General features: G+C 30.8%; 1 protein-coding gene across 1 annotated transcript; it reads right to left on the reverse strand.

Annotated features, from left to right (window-relative positions):
* Positions 1-400: 400 nt before the first annotated feature.
* LOC101237901 (uncharacterized) lies at positions 401-20,746 on the reverse strand. Its single transcript, XM_065812521.1, has 2 exons — positions 20,583-20,746; positions 401-813 (listed from the first exon to the last, which is right to left on the reverse strand). Exons 1-2 carry the CDS (start codon positions 20,636-20,638, stop codon positions 507-509), a joined length of 363 nt encoding a protein of 120 aa, XP_065668593.1. The 5' UTR covers positions 20,639-20,746; the 3' UTR covers positions 401-506.
* Between the last annotated feature and the right edge of the window lie 1,787 nt (positions 20,747-22,533).

The raw sequence follows: 22,533 nt of genomic DNA on the forward strand, positions 1-22,533 counted from the left end.
TTATTTAAAAAGGGCACTTAATTTATAAAAAAGTTGTGAGGGGTTTATCGACATTTTTTTGTTATTTTGAGTCACTGCGACACTTGTCGCAGTGCGACGTTTAAAGCCAATTCTCCTTTCAATTCAATTTTAGATAAGTCGGCCTTGCTCGTCAAGGGTATAAACAAAAACTAAAATAAAAAACAAAACAAATAACAACAACAACAACAAATAAGTAACTCTTTAATTAAGGTCGCTTACTGGGCCTTGGGGAGGCGAGTACAGTAAAACAAAACAAAACAAAAAAAAACTGTCTGCTTTTTTAAATCTTTAATTAAATAATGGTTGTATAAAACGTCATTTTTACTTTGATAAAAAAAAATATTATTTTCCAAACAACTTAAAAAAAAAAAAAAAAAAACCATCTGAAATTATTTATCTCATGATAATAAATACAAATTAAAAAAAAATCGTTAAAGCAATATCAATATCCATCCAATATGACCATCCATTATTTTATTGTTTATTTAACCAAACAAGTTTATTGATGTTTTTCCACCAGGTGGTGCCATAACCTTAGTGCTCGGTCTTTCTTTCCCTGGGTTTTCCTCAGCGTGAGCATTTAAAGGAGGAACTTCTTTGCGTGTACTTTGAGTTTGAGAGGTCTCCAATACTTTGGGTTTTTCAGGGACACTTACTACAGGCTCTTCTGCACTTGCAAATACACTTGAATGATTTCTGAGCGCTTGTCCCTTATTCACAACATGTTCTTCTTGAGGTTCTTCGCCACCAAATATGTTAATATTAGTTTTCCCACCAGGTGGAGCCATCACTCTGTGCAAATATAATATATAATATAATATATAATATAATATATATATATATATAAATTAGTAAAAATACTTATCTAATTTTTAGTTGTCTTTAACAGCATGTTTAGGTTCATCAGGAAGCCTGATGCTTCCTGATGAACCTACTGATGGTGAAACATGCTGTTAAAGACAACTAAAAATTAGATATGTGTTTTTACTAATTTATTGCTCTATTCTTTAGAACATTGAGCACTCTATTTGTAGAATACACTAACATAATTTATATATATATATACACTGCCGCTCACGGAAGTTAGGACAAAAAATATTTTTTCAAAAGAACAATATTAAAATGTAATTACGTTATAAAATTATTTTCTTATATTAGTAAAATTTATGTTTATATAAAAATAAATCAAGTTAAATAAAATTTGTATCAAAAAAATTCTAAATTAAGTTATTTTAATGTAAATATATTAAAATAACTAACATTTAAAATAACATAAATTGTGCTCACAAGTAAAAGTCTTATCATTTTAAATAAATAAACAGAGAACGCAGAAACATATTAAAGGTCACGTATGAACCTGTATTTTACATTATCAACTCAAATCTTTTAAGTTTGTCATTTAACAAGTATTTCTATTGTTTACTATGTTTTTGCAGATATTTTGTGTTAGTGTTTTAAAAATTTCAAGTGCAGAAGTTCAAAGGTAAAATTAAAAATTATTTTTTTAGTGTAAATTCAAAATATTGAAAAAAATATGCCTAAAGGTAAGCCAATAAGTGTTGAAAAAAGGACAGCAATACTCACTTTGCTTCAAGAAGGCTATACAGTTAGAAAAATAGCTGAAAAATTAAATCTGAGTATATCAACAGTTAGCTATACGATTCCTCGATATCGAGAATCTGGAAGTTTGGAAAACAGAAATCGTCCAGGTCCTTTTTGCATAACAACAAAAACTGATGGCCGACGTATAAAAATCATCAGTAAGCGTAATCCAATGTTAACTGCTCCACAAATAACAGCTATTTTCAACTGTGATCGAGAAAAAAAAGTTTCTGTCAGTACAATCAAACGAAGATTGCAAAAAGCTAATTTGCATGATCGTGTTGCTATCCGAAAATCATATCTACGAAAAGTTAATCGACAGAAGAGATTCCGTTGGGCGCAGCTCCACAAAAATTGGACGATGGATGAATGGAAACAAGTACTCTGGACCGATGAGTCAAAATTTGAAGTTTTCGGAAATAAGCGAAGAGTTTACGTTAGAAGATCTGCTGAAGAAAAAATGCTAACTCAATGTCTGGTTCCAACAGTAAAACATGGTGAAGGCTCCGTGATTGTTTGGGGTTGTTTCTCTCTGGATGGAGTGGGATATTTGCATAAAATCGATGGTGTAATGAGAGCAGAACATTATACAGAGATATCCTGGAAACAAGTGCAATCCCTTCGGGACTTCGATTAGTCAGAGATAATTTTATTCTGATGCATGATAATGACCCTAAACATAGTGCATTATTATGTAGAAATTATTTAGAATCAAAAAAAGCTGAAAATGTATTACGTGTAATGACCTGGCCTCCCCAAAGCCCAGATCTCAACCCCATTGAGTTACTATGGGATGAACTGGATAGAAAAATTAGAACTGTATGTCCAACATCAAAATCTCATTTATGGAACATTATAGAACAGGGATGGAATAATATTCAAAAAGAAACAATTAGAAAATTAATTAAAAGAATGCCGAGAATAGTTAAAGCAGTTATTAAATCAAAGGGTGGTTTTTTGACGAAAAAAAAATTTAATTATTATAATGGTTTTTGTACATTTTTATTACATAAAACTGACTAATAATGTATTTTATATTGAAAATGTATAAAAAATATAATTTTTATTAATATAAATTAAAAATTCTATAACGTAATTATATATTAACTTTGCTTTTTCGAAAAAATCTCCACTGTCCTAACTTCCGTGAGCGGCAGTGTATATATATATATATATATATATATATATATATATATATATATATATATAAAATACAGACACACAAACACATATATATAGAAAGTGGGGCACCAAGATGATTTTGCTTCAAAACTATTTTTTTAATACACCCTTTTTTTTAGACGATTAGTTTTTATTGTAGAATAAATTTATACCTAAAATTTATCTTTTTTTTTTTTTTGTCAAAACATAGCTTCAGAAGTAAGTGTTTCACCATAAGAAAGTGCTATTTCATTCATCAGGTGAAATACAAATACAATTTTTTCCATTATAATAATTATATACAAATCAGGGGCGGATCCAGCATGTTTTGATGTTTGAGCTAATTTCCAGACATGGAACAGACTCCAAACATATGTTTATACTAATGTCAAATAAGGATGCTTTGCAAAAAAATTGCAATGATTGGAACATGGAAACCAAAAAGCTCTAAAATTTTGGCCACAACTGCCCCAAACATGACAGCAACAAATTGATAAAATATTTTTTTTATTATTCTTAACTAAATTTATATACAAAAGATTGTTACAAGCATATGTCTCTAATCTTTAGGTTTGGAAATCAACTGAACAACATTTGGAAATCAACTTTGTTTTATTATACAGTAGCATTTTGGTATTTTTATCAAGTAAAATAAAGCTTGTCATATAAAAAAAATAAACATACTTTTGTTGTGTCATTGTTAGCAGAGGCTCTTTTTAGGATAGATCAAGTTAACTCAGGTGTTTCGTTAAACTTTTTTTTAGTTTCTCATATATTTTGAGAGCCTGATTGCATTTGAAAGTTTTTTATTTTTAAATAATTACTTGTGATTTTCATATCTCTTTTTCCACATGCCCTCTTATAAATCAATGTATGCTTTGCTGAGTGTGTTTGGGGATGATAAATATATACATATATACATAGACAGTATAAAAGCTTCACAGCATTTAGGCAGCAAGAGATTCAAAGTATTCACTATTTTATGAAAGCTTTTATTATGATTTTTTATTAAATCTTGCTGAGGTTAAATTCTGTTTAAAAACTTCTGCTTTCAATTTTACCTAACACTTTCTTATGCAATTTATATTGAAAGAGTATTATCCGGCCATTGGGCGAGAACATTAAACACATTTTCTTAGGGATTGAATCACCAGTTTGGTGGTTGGCCAATGTTGACTTGACTCTGAGCAGTTGAAAACTGCTTAACTTGCGCTTCATCTGAAAAAATGACACATTGCCACTTTTTAATAGTTTAAAGTTCTGTGTGAAATTTAATGCATCACAGTACAATCAAAGACTGAAATCCTTGAAGAGGTAGTTGAGTAAGACTCTGTGAACTTGAAATCTGTATGTCTTTCATAGCCAAAAAGCATATCATGTTGGAGTGATAATTTTGGTCTTACACCGGATTTTCTTGTATCATTACCATCTGTTGATATATGTATGTTATGTATGTTATGTATGTTATGCATGTTATGTATGTTATGTTAGGTATATGTGTATGCATGTATGTATGTATGTATCAAAGCTTATCCAGTCAGCATAATTTCATATATCTCGTTGTAATTTTATCTCAAAGCACTCTGGGATGTTCTGCCGGACCTCAGAATTTTATAATATAAAAGTAGCGAAACTTATTTTTGTATGTACCTAAAAGAATTTTGATCTAAGTTATAACCATCATTTTGTGCTGCTATAAACTGTAGAATAAAAGTGGAAAAAACTGTAAAGAAACTTCATTTTTTTCGTTTTCCTAAAGATGAAAAAAGGCAAGCTAATTCATATATTATTTATAATAACTTTTTTTTTCATAAAAAGTTTATAAAATTATTATTGTAGTATTTTAAAATATATTCTTTTATTGTTTAATTTTTAGATGTAAACAGTGGGTCATCAACTGTCGTAGGAAAGATTTAGACGAAATTTTGTATTTTTAAACAAAAACTTTTATTTGTGCAGTAATCATTTTGAAAATACAATGTATTATTCTACAAATAATAATGGAAAACATTTGTTACAATCAGCAATTTCTACTATTTTTAACATCCCAAATCCTCCTCCACTTGCTGGTTGCAAAAGGAAATCACCAGTTGAACGTCATTCATTTCCAGCAAAAAAGCAAGTTGTTTGTTTACCTGTTAGTTCAGATAGTAATTTAGAGAACAAAATGTCTACTAATGAAATAAATTTCAACAAACTTCAAAGGTTACTATTAACATTGCAAGTCAAAAATTCAAGACTACGTAAACAAGTTCGACATTTAAAATCCAAACAAAAAACCCAAAAAAACTGTGATGGGTCTATAAAATATATTTTAAAATTATCCAGGAAATACTTATCTCCTATACAAGTTAGTTTTTTTAGAAGTCAATTAGAAATGAGTAAACGAGTCAATAAAGGAAAACGCTGGGCAGTTTGTGACAAAGTTTTGGCTTTGCAAATTCTGTTTCATAGTCCTCAAACTTTTAATGTCTTGCAAACAATATTCTGTTTACCAAGTCAAACCTGTTTATTATTATTTTTGTCCAGCGTATTTTCAGATCTTCAAGAAGGGTTTTCTACTTGATTATTTGCTTTATTAAAGTTACGTGCTGATGCAATGAATCCACATGATCATAATGTCAGTCTTGTTATGGATGAAATGTCACTAAAGTAGTATTTAGAGTATGATAGAAATTCTGACAGGGTTTATGGTATGAAAAAAAGAAAACTTTTAAATCAGGCTCTTGTAATTATGGTTAGAGGCTTGGCAAATAAATGGAAACAACCAATAGCTTATTTTTATAATAATTCAACAGTATCAACAGCTGACTTGGCTTCTTTACTATGTGAAACCATTTCTAAGGTTTAAGAAACTGGTTTACACATTAGATGTGTAGTTTGTAATCAAGGATCTTCTAATATAGCTGCCTTACATTTGCTTGGGTTTTCCAAAAATTTACCATACTTTCCTAATCCTTCCAATGATAAAAATATTCATGTTATTTTTGATCCTCCACATTTAGTAAAAAGTATCAAAAACAATTTACGAAGACATAACATTGACATTAATGGTGAAATTGTTTCTTGGCAACACATCCAGTCTCTGTATAATTTAGACAAAATAAACTCTGTACGTCTAGTGCCAAAACTAACAGATAGACACTTAGATCCTGGTCCTCTATTATCTATAAAGGTCAAACTTGCCACTCAAGTTTTTAGTTATCAAGTTGCTTCTGCATTATATTGCTGCTCTAATACAAACTTACTTCCTTTAAGTGTATTACCAACAGCAAGATTTGTTAAACGCATGGATACTTTATTCGATATATTGAATTCATATAAACCATATGTAGATAAACCAGCTCGTTGTGCTCTAACTTTAATGGGGGAAGTATTTCTCAGTTGGAAGAGTTAAAGCATTAGATTAAGAAATAGAAATTTTGTAATGTTAGAAGTCAAGCAAGTATATCATGTCATTGGGGTTTCTGAAGGTTTTCAGTTTGTTTGTACTTCTCATTTTAATCAGGACTGCATTGAGAATTTTTTTTCCATTATTCAAAGCAAAGGTGGTTGGAATGACCGTCCAAATGTTAGACAATTTCGAGCTGCCTATAGAAACGCTTTATTACTTTTATCTGTAATAAAAAGCAAATCCAATAGCAACTGTATAAAGGATTCAAATTTTGAGACAGCTTTCAATCTAAATGATTTTATGAAGTGTTGTACTCAAACAACCACTAATTGTGGAATTTATGAAACAGAAAATAACATACCTAAAGGAATATCTTATTTTTATCCAGGATCATTTTATATGTTTACTGGAAAAATTTTAATGCAACCAAAGGATCAAGCCCTTTAACACATGGCTGGATGGCTTATTCAAAAGGTTAAGTTATGTCATAGGTGTGCAGATGTACTCTTTCTTAGTTCAGCTGACAATCCATCAGCTTTTATGTCACTAGTTTGTGAAATGGAAACAACTTTTATGAAATTTATTGATAAATATCTTGAAAGAGATGGACTGGTAATGATTCTCATCAATAAAATTAAAAAAAAAAAAGTCATTTTCAGTTTTTGCACAATCAACATAAAGAACATGCGCTTTATTTGAAAAAAAAAACATTGTTCTGTTTTTTGTTATTACAAGAATTTTTTATTTCATAAAATTTTTAAACAAGGACAAAAACCCACCCTATAAGTAAAATTGCAATTTCAAAAATATTGTACGTATTGCCCTTTGACATATTATGATATTACTTTTTCAATATAATTCTTTGTAATGAGACTTATTTATGTTATAATGTATAATATTAATAACTTTTGTTAATGTATAATGTTAATAACTTTTATTTTCAATAAAATAATTTTATGTTCTAAAAAAATTACACTAATTTTATGTTCTACAAAATGTTTTTTCCCCATCATTTTATTCTTATTGAAACATTCTGATGGTAATTTTAACAAAATTGATGCATCTTAATGTTACAAAATTGATATATCTTTAATACAAAATTGAGATTAGCAAAAAAGTTTATTAACTAAAAAAAAAACTACTTGTGTTAGTTGCGGAAGAGGTCCAGTAGGACATCCCAGAATGCAATTTTGATCAATTAACAGTTTCGCGAAGTGGATAGGCTTTGGTATGTATGTATGTATGTATGCAACCCTTTGAATTAGGGTTGGCATTCGGCAATGCCGACCTAGTTTCTATGTTTTTGTATTTTATTTTTTAATTCACCTCCTCAAGGCCGAGAAGGCCACTACAGACGAGGAGGCTACTTATTTGTGGTATAACCCTCTCTCAACTCTATAACACGGAAATACGAACCTTGATGAACAAGGCTTATGCGCGGAGAAACGAGTTTATATTCAAACCTTTGTTTTACATTTTTCTGCCGCCCTGATGCCGACCTCACACAGATTAAGGTCGGTTCCGAGGGCTGTGTATGTATGTATGTATGTATGTATGTATGTATGTATGTATGTATGTATGTATGTATGTATGTATGTATGTACGTATGTACGTATGTATGATTGTATGATTGTATGTAGAGGTGAGCAAAACCAGATATCCAATTTGTTAAAATCTGAATCTGATACCAGATTTCAGAAAATTGTATTTTACTTTTAATCTAATTTAAACAGATACCCAATTTTTGGATATCTGTTTAAATCAAATTGGAAACCAAATTTATCATATATTTAAAGCAGCCCCAAAATTTATGCGGTAGTGGTGTAGTGGTAGGGCAGTTGCCTGATAAGCAAGAAATTCTGAGTTGTTTCCCCACCACATCCTTGGTAGTACCACGCTTAACTTGTTTCTCTGCATAGCAACCTTGTTCTTCAAGATTTGTGTTTTGGAGTTATAGAGTTAATATTTAATAATGGTTGTAGCCACAAATAAAGCAGCCTCCTCAACTGTAGTGGCCTTCATGGTCTTGGAGGTGAATTTTAGTTGATTTGTTAGGGGAGGAAGGAGTATCCAATTTTGAGACGCAACATATATATACTTTTTAGTTTAAATCTAGAAAAAGTTTTCTTTTGATTAAAAAAGTGAATAGCCAAACATAAACCTTCAGTTGAGGTGTATACACACAACAGTGGCAATTCCAATATAACTCAGTTGATGAATGAAGACTCCGTTGTGGAGTCTTGAGCATACAAATTTGTTTAAAACAATCTTATGCAATCTCTTAAAAAAAAACTGAGGAAAAGAAAAAAAACTAGGAAAATATCATAAAAATGACCAAATAAAATAAGTTTTTGTGAAGGTTATTTTTTACTAAAATTGGGAATTTTTATCATATTTTAGACAGAGAATTTTGTGATAAAGTGCGCTATTTTATTATTTATATCAAATTTTAAAAATAAGAGAGGTACATTTTTGAATCTTATAGAGAATTCGAATTTGTAAAGAAAATTTTTAAAAAAAGATGTCTTGCTGGGGGAACACTTAGTTTTAAACAGGAAATTGACTAAAGTATTACAAATCAATATTTATAACTAAAAAAAAATATTTTCTTTTTGAAAAACTTGTGACCTTAAGTATCTTGCTTGGAAGCTTCATCTTTTTATAAAGAAAAAATGACTAAAATATGACTAATTAGGAAAAAGAAATAAAATTTAAAAAAATATCTTTTGATTAAATTTGAAATAACTTCAACATTTAGTTAGCAACATTCAAATAAAGCTCCCTTTAGTTAAAAAAATCATGAAAATATTGCTTATTGTGAGTTTTATTAAAGGTTAATTTTAAAATTTTTTCTAGAAATAATCTTCAAAAAATCTTACTTTAGGTGTATAAATGTATACACTGTATATTTTTATGACTTTTTTTATTAACTTTTATTAAATTTTTTTAAAATAAAGTAAAAATAGTCAATAACATCATCTTAAAATCATGAATTTTAATTATTACATGATAAAGTTAATGAAAGATATTTTGATCTAATAATAGATCATAAAGTATGTTGGCTATCTAGTCAAAAGCTTTCAAATACCCTAAGTTAAACGATGATTGTTTACAAAAAATTTTTGCTATGGGCACGACAGCTCATTTTAACAATCTCAATAATATCAAGATGCATGTCAGGTCAGGTTATCCTGCTGTGTCACGTCAGGTTATCCTGCTACTGGTAACATGTAACCCAGTACAATCTGCTTCATGTCCTGCTGCCTTGTAGGATACGCCTTTTTAGACAAAGGTTAGGAGATGCCAACTCTGACTTAAAACACTCCCTGCCTTGGGGCTCTTGGTTGAGTAAAGGCTAGAGATAATGTGTCTCGATAAAAATATTCATCTTGGGCAGATGTTAAATGCATCTGGCTACTGTCTTGTAGAAGGCCTCCTTAGAAAAGACTTAAGGGGTAAACAGATTCTATCTGTTGACCAGCCTCGCACCCTTTCTTCATCTATTAGGCTGGCAAAGATGTATTTTTAATAAATTGTTTCCAGTTTAGGATGTGGAATGCTGGATCTTCTTGACACAATGCATGGGTTATGCTTGTGTCTCTGTTTTTATGACTAGGCAACTCATCCTATAATCTCCTAATGAGGGTACAGCTCTAAAACTTAGTTTTATGGTTCTGAGGCCGGCTGGTAGTCAGGTTTCCTGAACTCTGTGATAGCTCTCAGAGAGGCTGATTCCATCAACAGCTGAAAAATATCAAAGTATTAACAGTGCCATGTTGCGCATGGATGGTGTCCCTGTTTGTACTTTTGGTGTGCATTGCGGAGGCCACATTTGGAGCCCTTTGTTACGACTTAGGGTTTATTAATAGTAATGTGGCAATTGCTTGGGCTATTAAACAGTGTTCTGAGTACTATCTATGCATTGAGTCAAGTTCTTCAATAAATTTAAAAAAGAATAAAGTACCAAAAACTATAAAACATAAAAAACCATCATCATCACCAAGTTCTCTAAACCTCATTCACTAATATTTGTGGTCTTCGAAAAAACTTTTTCTTCTGTTGAGTCTTATCTCTTGCAAAGCTCACGAGACCTACTTGCTCTTTGTGAGACTAATTTGAGTTCAGCTGTCTCATCTTGCCCTCTTAGTGTTGATGGTTATCTTCCTTTAATTCGTAAAGACTCCAATAGTCACATGCATGACCTGGGCATTTACATTCGTAAGAATTCACCCATTTGTCATGAAATTAGGTTTGAATCCACAGACTATTCTTTTATGTGCTTTCGTTTAGCACCACTTCACTCTATCGCCTTTCCCTTTGTTCTATGTTGCTCTCCTTCATCTTAAGACTGCACTCTTTTTGATGTTATTTCTGATCATATTGACCAAGCTCTCTCTCTTTATCCATCAGCCTATATTGTTGTTGTTGGTGACTTTAATGCTCACCACTCTGAATGGCTTGGCTCTAGTATCATTGATTCTGCAGACATTTAAGCCCACAACTTTTGCCTTTCTCAATCCCTAACTCAAATAGTCAACTTTCCAACTCGTTTTCCAGACAACCGGAATCATTTACCTTCTCTAATCGACTTATGTCTTGTTTCTGATCCTAGTCAGTGCTCAGTTTCTCCACATTCACCCTTAGGTGCTTCTGATCACAGTTTGATCTCTCTAAAACTAATATCTCATTCTTCCTCATCACCTGAATCCCCCTATTATTGTACCTCTTACAACTACCTTAAAGCTGACTGGGACTCTTTCCGTGATTTTCTTCGTGATGGCCCTTGGGTAGAAATCATTCATCTTCCTGTCGAAAAATATGCTTCTTACATAACTTTGCGGATTCAGGCTGGCATAGAATCTTTTGTTCCCTCTCGACGATTCCAGGTCAAGCCTCACTCTCCTCCATGGTTTTTGTCACACTGTGCTGCTGCGATTGCCAATTGAAACCGTTACTTCCATATCTATGAGCAAAACAATTCTCCAGAAAACAAAGGTCTGTTTATTACTGCTAGAAACCATTGTAAAAAGGTTTTAACTAATGCCAAATCCCACTATTCTCAGGTCATGAAATCTTGTATCTCATCTCAAAAATTAGTCTCTCATGACTTCTGGAGAACCTTTAATAGTATTAATAACAAGGGCAAATCTTTCATTCCACCTCTCTTGTATGGTTCAGACTTTGTCACCTCATCTAAAGACTGAAAGACTAAAAGCTGAATTGTTTGCTAAAACCTTTTCATCAATATCATCTCTTGATTCCATTAGTTGTGTTCTACCTGATATTGCCAACAAACAGGTTGATCCATTGCTTGACATTCGTATCACTCCAGCTTCTGTATGTAAAGTGATTTCCTGCTTAGACTCTTCTACAGCTTGTGGCCCGGACAACATACCTGTTATTGTCTTGCAGAAGTGTTCTCCGAAGCTGTCGTCTATACTCTCAACAATACTATTCAACAAGTGCTTATCAGAGCCTTGTTTTCCAGCCTGCTGGAAAGCGGCATTTGTTAGCCCTATCTTCAAAATTCTGGAGAGCGATCTGATTCATCTAACTACCGTCCCATAAGTCTTCTTCCTATCATAAGCAAGGTTTTTGAATCTTTAATTAACAAACACTTAATCTCTCATCTTGATACTAATAACTTACTTTCTGACCATCAATATGGATTTTGATCTTCTCGTTCTACAGCTGATTTGCTAACAGTAAGAACCGATAGGTTTTATTGTGCATTAGATAAAGGTTAAGGTCATCGCTCTTGACATTTCAAAAGCTTTTGATACAGTTTGGCATGCTGGTCTTCTCCATAAGATTTCTTCTTATGGTGTATCTGGCAACATCTTTAAGATTATTGAATCTTTCCTTTCCAATCGTAGTATAAAAGTTGTCCTCGATAGACAGCACTCTTCTTTTTATTCTTTAACATCAAGGGTTTCTCAAGGTTTAATTCTTGGCCCTATACTCTTTTTAATTTACATTAACCATCTTCCAGATATTCTCACATTAAAGGTGGCATTGTTTGCTGATGATAATACCATTTATCCTTGTATAAGAAGCCAACACTCTCTGATTGCTTGGAGGGGGCATTTGAGCTTGAAAAGGATCTCACTTCTGCTACATCATGGGGCTCACAGTAGCTGGTGAACTTCAATTCAGATAAAACTCAATTTTTCAGCCAATCGTTATTGCAATAATTTAGATCTTTCTATATTTATGAACGGTAATGTATCATCCACTCTTCATCTTCTAGGAATAACTCTTACTTCCGATCTTTCTTGGAAACCATACATCAAATCTGTTGCAAAATTAGCATCTGCTAAGGTTGCATCTCTTTATCGAGCTCAACACTTACTTACTCCAGATTCTATTATTATTATTACTTTCTCGAGATTCTCTATAAATCTCAAATCCGACTTTGTATGGAATACTGTTGCCATATCTGGGGTGGATCTTCTAATGATGCTCTTTCTCTTTTAGACAAGGTGCAAAAACACATAAACATAGTTGGACCTGCTCTTGTAGCCAACCTCCAACCATTATCACATCGTCGTAATGTTGCTTCTCTTTCTCTTTTCTAAAAATACTATAATGGGCACTCCTCTAAAGAGCTAGCGTCTCTTGTGCCACCTACTAAAATTTATTCTCGTGTTACTCGTCATTCAATTAAGTCTCATCCTTTTACTGAGACTGTTCCTAAGTGCTCCAAAAACTCTTATTTGTCTAGTTTTTTTTCTCAAACATCAGATCTTTGGAATTCCCTTCCTGAATTATATAATTTGCAACCCTTTAAGTCATCTGTCAATTGTTATCTTGCTCTACAATCTTCATCTTTTCTCTTCAAGTAACTTCCAACTTTAATTAGTGGTTGCTTGCAGCCTTGTTGGAAGCAAAGATGTTTAAAAAAAAAAAATGCTGGATCTTCTTTGAGAGTACAGCTCTAAAACTCAGTTTTATGGTTCTAAGGCCAGCTGGCAGTCAGGTTTCCCGAACTCTGAGGTAGCTCTCAGAGAGGCTGATTCCATCAACAGCTGTAAAGTATCAGAGTACTAAAAATTCCATGTTGCTTATGGATGGTGTCCCTGCTCATACTTTTGGTGAGCATTATTGAAATTACATTTGGAGCCTTTTGTTATGGCTTAGGGTTTATTAATAGTAATGAGACAATTACTTGGACTATTAGATAGTTTACTGAGTACTACCTGTGCTTTGAGTCAAGTTCTTTAATTAATTTAAAAATGACCAAAGTATCAAAACCTATAAAACATAAAAAACTTCTGCCAACACCAAGTTCTCTAAATCAATCATTCACTAATATTTGTGGTCTTTAAAGTAACCTTTCTTCTGTTGAGTCTTATCTCTTGTTAAGTTTAACAGATCTACTTGCTCTTTATGAAACTAATTTGAGTTCAGCTGTCTCATCTTGCCCTCCTAGTGTTGATGGTTATCTTCCTTTAATTCGTAAAGACTCCAATAGTCACATGCATGACCTAGGCATTTACATTTGTAAGAATTCACCCATTTGTCATGAAACTAGGTTTGAATCCACAGACTATTCTTTCATGTGCTTTCGTTTAGTACCACTTCACTCTATCGCCTTTCCCTTTGTTCTATGTCGCTCTCCTTCATCTCAAGACTGCATTCTTTTCAATGTTATATCTGATCAAATTGACCAAGCCCTTTCGCTTTATCCTTTAGCCAATATCGTTGTTGGTGAATTTAATGCTTATCACACTGAGTGGCTTGACTCTAGTGTCAGTAACTCTGCAGGTGTTAAGGTCCACAACTTTTGCCTTTCACAATCTCTAACACAAATAGTAAACTTTCCAACTCGTTTTCCAGACAATCTGAATCATTTACCTTCTCTACTCGACTTGTGGCTTGTTTCTGATCCTAGTCATATTTTTCTTTTCTTTCTTTGTCCTTCACATTCACTCTTGGGTGCTTTTGATTAGGGTTTGATTTCTCTAAAACTATTACCTCATTCTTCTTCTTCATCAGAATCTCCTTATCATCACACCTACTACAACTACCTTAAAGCTGACTGGGACTTTTTCCGTGATTTTCTTAGTGATGGCCCTTGGGTTGAAATCTTTCATCTTCCTGCTGACAAATGTGCTTCTTATGTAACTTCTTAGATTCAGTCTGGCATGGAATCTTTTGTACCCTCTTGAAAATTCCAAATCAAGCCTCACTCTTATCCATGGTTTTCCTCTCATTGTGCTGCTACAATTTCCAATGGAACCATTACTTACATATCTATCACCCAAATAATTCTTTAGACACCTGTTTACTATTGCTAGAAACCATTGGAAAATGGTTTTGTCTAATGCCAAAGAGATTTCTGAAGATTCTTTAACAGTATCTATAACAAGGGCAAATCTGTTATTCCTCCTCTCTTGCATGGTTCAAATTTTGTTACCTCACCTAAAGACAAAGCTGAATTGTTTGTTAATAACTTTTCATCTATCTCATCTCTTAATTCCATTAATCACATCCTGATATAGCCGAGAAACAAGTTAATCCATTGCTTTTTTAGCATTGTAACCAGAAGCAAAAAGACAGCAAGCATGATAAAAAGACAGCGTTAGCAGATGTTAACTAAGCAACAGGTTGGATATGACATATCTAACCTCATATGAGGTCAGCAGTAAAAGATAATCAGATAAAAGTTAAAAGAATATTGTCAGTAAAAATTTTATCATTTATTAATATAGGAATATCAACACTCTTAATGAATCTATAAAAATAACAGTTTTAAACTTTTCACTATTCTCTAATATAAAAACGATTCAAAAATGTTAAAAAAAGTGTTGACTAAAAGAAACTGTTTTAAACTTTTTAAAAAAAAAAAAAAAAAAAAAAAAAAATTAAAAAAAAAAAAAAAATTAAAAAAAAAAAATTAAAAACCAAATCAAACAAATTAAAAAAAGAAAAAATTAGATAAGAAAAAGACAAAAAAACAAAGTTAAAAGAAAAAAAACATTTGAAAATGGAAAGTAATTAAAAAGAATTTTAAAGATATATAAAAATTGCTCCGTTTATAAAGAAAGGAACAAGAATATTTTTTAAATTTTATTATTTTTGAAAGACTATATATGTTTGCTTGATATGATTTACTTTTTTATTTTATTATTGTCATTTATTGAGAAAACTCTATATTTTTCGTGACTAAATGTTTGTGTGTAAGTGGGTGACACGTTTTTATTTGGGAGTATTATTGAAAATTTTTTGTTTGTTTATTTATTGTTATTTTTTAATGAAATATTTATGCTACTTTTATTTATATGATTATTGATATCAAGATTATTATATCTATTAAAACATTGTTACTTTTTTTTTTGCAGTAATTGTTTAAGTTACATGGTAGGCTGTTACGTTTTGTCAGTACATAACTGTTTGTAACTTTCCTGTTTGTGCATTATATTCAATCGTTGTTTTAAAGTTGGTATTGATTTATTATCATATAATTTTCTTATAATTTGTCATCATTATTATTATCATTGTTATTTGTATTATTAATGCTATTTCATGGTATTTACTTAAGATTAGTTTTTAACTATTTGTAAATGACCTTGATTGTAAGATCTTTTATCGAGAAAAAAATATATATATATTGATATTTATCGAAAAAAATATATATATAAACCCTATCATTAGGTGGAAAGTTATAAAAATGTAAAGCTTACAGCCCTGCTATAAAATGTCAGAATAATTTATGCATAATTGAAGGCATCAAATAGAAACAAATGCTTTTTTTTGAGGATGTTTGAAATAAAAACTGATAGTTTAAAAAATAATTTAAAAATTGGAGCAATTAAAAATAAGCTTTATAATTTAATGTTTATGAAGTAATGCGCATGTTTTGATTATACTTTTTTTAAATTTTTGTAACAAGTCTAGTCTTTTTTTAGTAGTTCATAATTTGAAAACATATATATATATATATATATATATATATATATATATATATATATATGTAAATTATGTTAGTGTATTTTACAAATAGAGTGCTCAATGTTCTTAAAGAACAGAGCAATAATAATTTAGTAAAAAACACTTATCTAACTTTTATCTTCTACTTGAAGTTTCACCATTGCTGGATCATCAGGAAGAGTTCAGAGAGGAGAGAAGAGAGGAAGAGTTAATTTACTAATTTATATATATATATATATATATATATATATATATATATATATATATATATATATATATATATATATATATATATATATATATATATATACATATATATATATATATATATATATCACACCTGTCCAAAATTGGTAGAAACTACTTTGAAGCCCTCCAGAAAAACCCTTTGGAGGGATGATTTTGGTATTATTTCTGATCACAAAATTGTAAAATTTGAAATCATCTGTAACCGTCCGTGGAAGAAAATTTGATTTGAAGAATTTCTCTGTTTTAAGATAATTTAAAACAATGGTTTAATATCTCATTTGCATTTTTGCAGCATTTTAGGATAAAATAACAATCAAATACTTAAATAAATACTCAAATAACAATTTTTTTTGCAATAATTTTAGCTTTCCTGGAATTTAATTATTTAAAAGTCAACCAAATTTTTTTCGGGAAATAGCAAATTCTCTGATACTTTACCTTTAGAATTAGACCTTTATTGAGCAAAATTTTGTTAAAAGTCTCAGAAAAATGCCAAACTTAAAGAAAACTCATGAAGACTCTAGAAAAACAGTTTGTATCTTTTGCTTGAGAAAATGTACAAGAGAGTTGAACAATCAATTGATTAATACAATTGAAACTGTGCTCCAAATGAAACTTGACATATCAGACTCTAGAGTTCCAAAAGGGATTTGTGACACATGCAGGATTGCTCTTGGAACGAAGAAAAATGGTGAGAATGTTTCACTTCTTCTTATGTGTCAATTTGAAACTATAAAAGTCAGACCTTCAACTCGGGAACAGGACTGTGACTGCCTGATTTGTCAAATAGGACATTTGAAGTCTTCAGAGTGCTTGTCAATTCTTGGAAAAGGAATATCACATAACTGCTCTGACTTCTCATTTCGTGAAAACATGAGAAAACTAGCAATGAGGGATTCTCTTGTCAGTGAGCAAACTGCAGCTTCAGTTGTTACTGTCAAAGAAGCATCTCCACATGGAACTGTCAAACTTGCACAAAGCAGAGGTGGCCGCCCTTTGTGTCTCACAAAAGGTACATAAATGTATGCTAAAATTACTATTGTGTTATGTACAAGCTTTAAGACTAAGCATTCTTATCCTTAGTATACTATTTTAAGAAATCACAGACACGTTATCAAAAAGCCCCTTGTAAAAAGAGATATGTTTGTTAGTTATCTCGTATAATAAAATAAAAGATTAGTTAGTGTTTAATGTACCCTTAAATTTGAGATAGGGCAATGTTTGAATAAGTACAAAATTTATTTTGTTGCATGATAAAGTACACCAAACTTAACTTACAGCTGAATTTAGTTGAATCAAACATATCAAATAATTATCCAGGTTTAGTGCATATTTTCTTACACATTTAGACTAGCAACTAGCCAAAGATCAGAATTTGTTAATTAGATAGTCAAATACTTTTTACTACTTATGTTTGTTTATCCATCATAATATCATTATACTTTAAGTGTCTATTTTACTTGTAGCAAACAAATACAACTATATATAAATGTTTTCAACTTTATTTTAGGACCATCAAGTGCCAAAAAACTTTTTGGAGACACCCCACTACTGACAGCAGAAGATTTGGTGAATGTCCAAGTCAATACTGGTTTGTCCAATTTCTCAATGAATAAATTGGTGTCTACCATAAACCAAGTCACCAAAAGTCACGTTGTGGAACCCAACTTTAAAACAAAGTTTATTGAGATTGGAAAGAAGCTGTCTGCTCATTTCACTCAAACTGACATTGAAGTCTGTAATGACAAATCACAGAGAAGGAAGCAATTGGTTGTACACTGCAAAAACCTAGGAGAACTTCTGAATGATGTCCTGCTTCAAAGACAAGTCTATACACAGCACATTGTGAAGCTTGGTCTAGAAGGTGGTGGTGGCTTCTTTAAGATCGGTCTGGGCATTCAAGAGATGGAGAAAGTGTTAGAGTCTAGGTCTCTTGACATCACAAGTAGCTAAAGAAAGAGGAGTGAAGCGTCAACTTCTTGTTGCTGTAGCAGAAGAAGTTCCAGAAAACTACAACAATGTAAGAAAAATTTTGAATCTTATTCATCCTGAGGGTGCCCATTTCCTCATCTCATGTGATTTGAAGTTAGCCAATATTATCTGTGGTTTGCAGTCCCATTCAAGCTCTCACCCATGCACTTGGTGTGAAGTTGACTCAAAGGATTTGTCTGCATGTGGAAGTCCTCGAACATTTGGTTCATTGAGAAAATGCTTCAAAGCATTCCAGGACAATGGTCAGAACTACAAAAGAGCCAAAGATTTTAAGAATGTTGTCCATGAGTCTCTTTTAAGCTTGCCTGTTAATGTCCTAGTCTTAGACTTCATTCCACTAATGGAACTCCATCTTTTACTTGGAGTAGTCAACCATCTGTTCAGAGCATTGAAGGAAGAGTGGTTGAAAGCTGATGAGTGGCCCAAGGCTCTTCACATCAAGCCTCAGCCTTTCCATGGTGGTCAGTTTGCAGGAAATGAGTGTAGAAAACTCCTCAAAAATGTAGATATCTTTCAAAGGCTTGCGGAAGAAGACTGTGCGTTCAACATTTTTGGCATTGTTGATGCACTGAGAAAATTTGATGCAGTGGTGTCTGCCTGCTTTGGAATGACCCTGGAACCTGACTATTATGAAAAACTATCATCATTCCAAGCCTCCTATCTGTTATAAGTGTTACTCCAAAGCCTCTTATCTGCTATAAGTATAAGCCTCTTATCTGCTATAAGCCTCCTATCTGTTATAAGTGTTACTCCAAGCCTCTTATCTGCTATAAGTGTTACTCCAAAAGTCCATGCAGTGTTTTACCACATCAAACACTTCATAGAAAAGAATCAAGACTCCCTTGGAAAATATAGTGAGCAGGCCACTGAAGCTCTTCACCACAGCTTCAAGTCTCATTGGAGCAGATACAAGAGGGCAGTAGATCATCCAGAATATGGAAAGTGGCTGCAAACTTGTCTCGTGGACTACAACAGCAAGAATATCTAAATTGAAAGTAAAAACTATTTTTTTATTCTGCCAGTAAACTAAGATTTTTTTTTTTTTAAGAATGAGTAATTTAAAACTTTCTTCCTTCTTAGAACACACAGAATACTTCTTTTTATTCCTATCAATATTATGGACATGATTGTGGTTTCATGTGTGGTTAAGAATGCTTTGCAATGTAGAATTTAAAAACTAATATTTACTAAAGAATACATCACTTTATGAAAATGTCACAAAGTTTTTTAGCTCTTTACCTTATGTTTTAATCTAGTTATGTACACATATGATAATATTTATGTTTAAATATAAACTTTCAAATGTGAATGCTCTAGAAAATCAAAATAAACAGAATGCTCTCATTTTCTCTCTATTGTGTAGGATGTAATTTTGAAATCAAATTTTCTTCCAAGGACGGTTACAGATGATTTCAAATTTTACATTTTTGTGATCAGGAATATTACAAAAAATGTCCCTCAAAAGGGTTTTTCTGGAGGGCTTCAAAGTAGTTTCTACCAATTTTGGATAGGTGTGATATATATATATATATATATATATATATATATATATATATATATATATATATATATATATATATATATATATATATATATATATATACACATCTGCACCAAGGACTTTGAACAATCTAAGTAAAAAAACGTTTGATTCATCATCGTTAGAAACATTAAAAAAAGACTAAAAAGCAAACTTTTCAAAGCAACCTAAATTATTACTATTAATATTATTAATAATATATACATATATATATATATATTAATATATATATATATATATATATATATATATATATATATATATATATATATATATATATATATATATATATATATATATATATATATATATATATATATATATATGTTCTCAAATGAAAATATTATCTGTTCGAGAACAGATAATAATAATATTATCTATATCTGAAAACAGATAATAATATTTGTCAGAGCATCATATTGTATTTATCAGAGTATCATATTAATGTTCTGAGAAGAAAGGTACAAAAACCTCTAATGTTGCAGCGTTAGTAAAAATGCTAGTTTTAAAAACCTTGAGTAAAATATTAATCTAATACAAATCTATAATAAGTATAAATATGCAAATAAATAAAAATTGTTAAGAGCGTCAAATGTAAAATATTATTCAATATTATTTAAAAGAATTTTAAACTTTTGCTTTTAAATTTGAGGAAACAAAGAAGAAAAAAGAAAATAAGAAACATCGTACTTTGTAGCTGGTTTTTTCATTTTATTAATGCCTTGAACATAATCTGTGCTTGTCATCTTTAAGTTTTAAGATATGTTCGTGAATTAAATGGAGGTTGCAAAATTAATTAATTTATTCGTCTTTCAAAAGATCGAATCGTCTCGATTTCGGATCGTTTTTAAAAAAATCCGAGTTTGACCCTTTTTACGAGATTTTTTACGCACTCAAACGTCCGCAAGAATTAAGTTATTACTAACATTATTATTATTTGCAATTTATTTTTAGTTGACATTTTTGCGTACAAGTTAAGTAGCTCTATATTAGGCTAATTAAATTCAACTCAAACAATCATAAGAAATTCAAAGAAAATACTTAATAAACTAATAGTAAAAATCAACAATAACGAGTTATTTAAAGCTTGCATAAATTAAACATGCGATTTTATAAATCCAATGTCTTTGACATAGGTCATGCATAATTTGCAGGGACAGTGTTTCGGAATCCAATTTTTGATTTTTAATTTAAGTTCTTTCAGAGTTAATGCTGATTTGCAACTCATTGGTACCGAATTCCAAATTGATGATCCTAAATGCGAAAGAGATTCTAGACCGTATTTCATAGTTTGTATATTGTTATATGCAAATTTATCCTCTTTTAGAAAAGTATTGCGAAAATGAAAAATCTCTTCCATCAATTTAGGACAAGTCCAAATTTAACTTTGAAAATTTTTGTAACCAAATTCGTAATCAAATGAAAATTCTTGTAGTGTAAATTCTTGTGGTAAATTCGTAACCAAATGTAAATTCTTGTGGTGTATAGTTTTCGAACCATTTTTTATAAGTGGTTCTTCAAAAGGAGATTGATAGTCTTTATATACGATTCTAAGGGCTCTTTGTGTATTCTATTAATACGATTGTTAAGTTTTCTGCTATGAAACAACCAAACTAATGGACAATAAGAAAAATGAGATGTAATAAAAGCGTTAGGTATATTTTTTTTTTTGATTAAAAGCCATAAAAGAAGCGAGTCTAAAAAGAGACATAAAAAAGAACGTTAACTTTTGACTTGCTGATTTACATAAATTGTTAACAAGGTTATCAAAGGAAAGTTTATTATTAAAAATTATACCAAGTAATTTTTCATTATCAGAAGAGACTATTTCCCTATCACAGATGTTAACTTTAAGAGAGCTTGTTTTACTAATAATTTTGATATTTATCTGGATTAACTTTCATACCATTATTTTCAAATCATGAAGAAAATTGATATGCAACGTTTTGCAGGTCACTTAGAATAGAATTTAAGTCATTTTTTGCACTGAAAAGAGTGCTATCATCAGCATATCCTGCAATATTAACATTGGGTAAAAATAGAAATAGATCACTTATGAAGATATTAAATAGTAATGGGCCTAAAATTGAACCTTGTGGAACGCCAAACAAAATATTAGAGTAAGAATTGTGTTGATCATTTATTTTTACTCTCTGTTTTCTATTACTAAGATATGATTAAATGAGCTTTAATGCGTTTCTGCTGAAACCATATGCATTTGATTTATCAATAAGCAAAGCATGCGGAATGCAATCAAAAGCTTTTGAAAGGTCTGTAAGCAAAGCCCAAAACTGTCGTTTTTTATCAAGGCATTTTCTCCATTTCTTAGTCATAGTTTTTAAACATTGTTAAGCGCAATGGTTTTTACGAAAACCGCATTTGTGTTTAGAAAATTTGTTTTCAAAAAAGCTGTTAATATCTTTATATATACACTTTTCATACACCGTTGATATGTTTGGTAGTATACTGATAGGTCGGTAATTATTTTTATCAGTTTTTGAACCTTTTTTATGTATAGGTAAAACATCTGCATTTTTTAATTGATCAAGGAAACAACTATTTAAAACGGCGTTGTTACAGTCATAGTAAACAAAGTCGGTAAAAATATCAATGTTCTCTTATATAATTTTAGTTGGTATGT

The sequence above is a fragment of the Hydra vulgaris genome, chromosome 12 (assembly GCF_038396675.1).
Source record: "Hydra vulgaris chromosome 12, alternate assembly HydraT2T_AEP".
In the NCBI taxonomy this organism is placed as follows: domain Eukaryota; kingdom Metazoa; phylum Cnidaria; class Hydrozoa; order Anthoathecata; family Hydridae; genus Hydra; species Hydra vulgaris.

Bases quoted from the DNA above. Each gene is read 5' to 3' on its own strand.
- LOC101237901 (XM_065812521.1), bottom strand. From the start codon at position 20,638: ATGACAAGCACAGATTATGTTCAAGGCATTAATAAAATGAAAAAACCA. The intron at 814-20,582 runs GTACGATGTTTC...ATATTTGCACAG, and splicing joins ATGAAAAAACCAGCTACAAA to AGTGATGGCTCCACCTGGTG.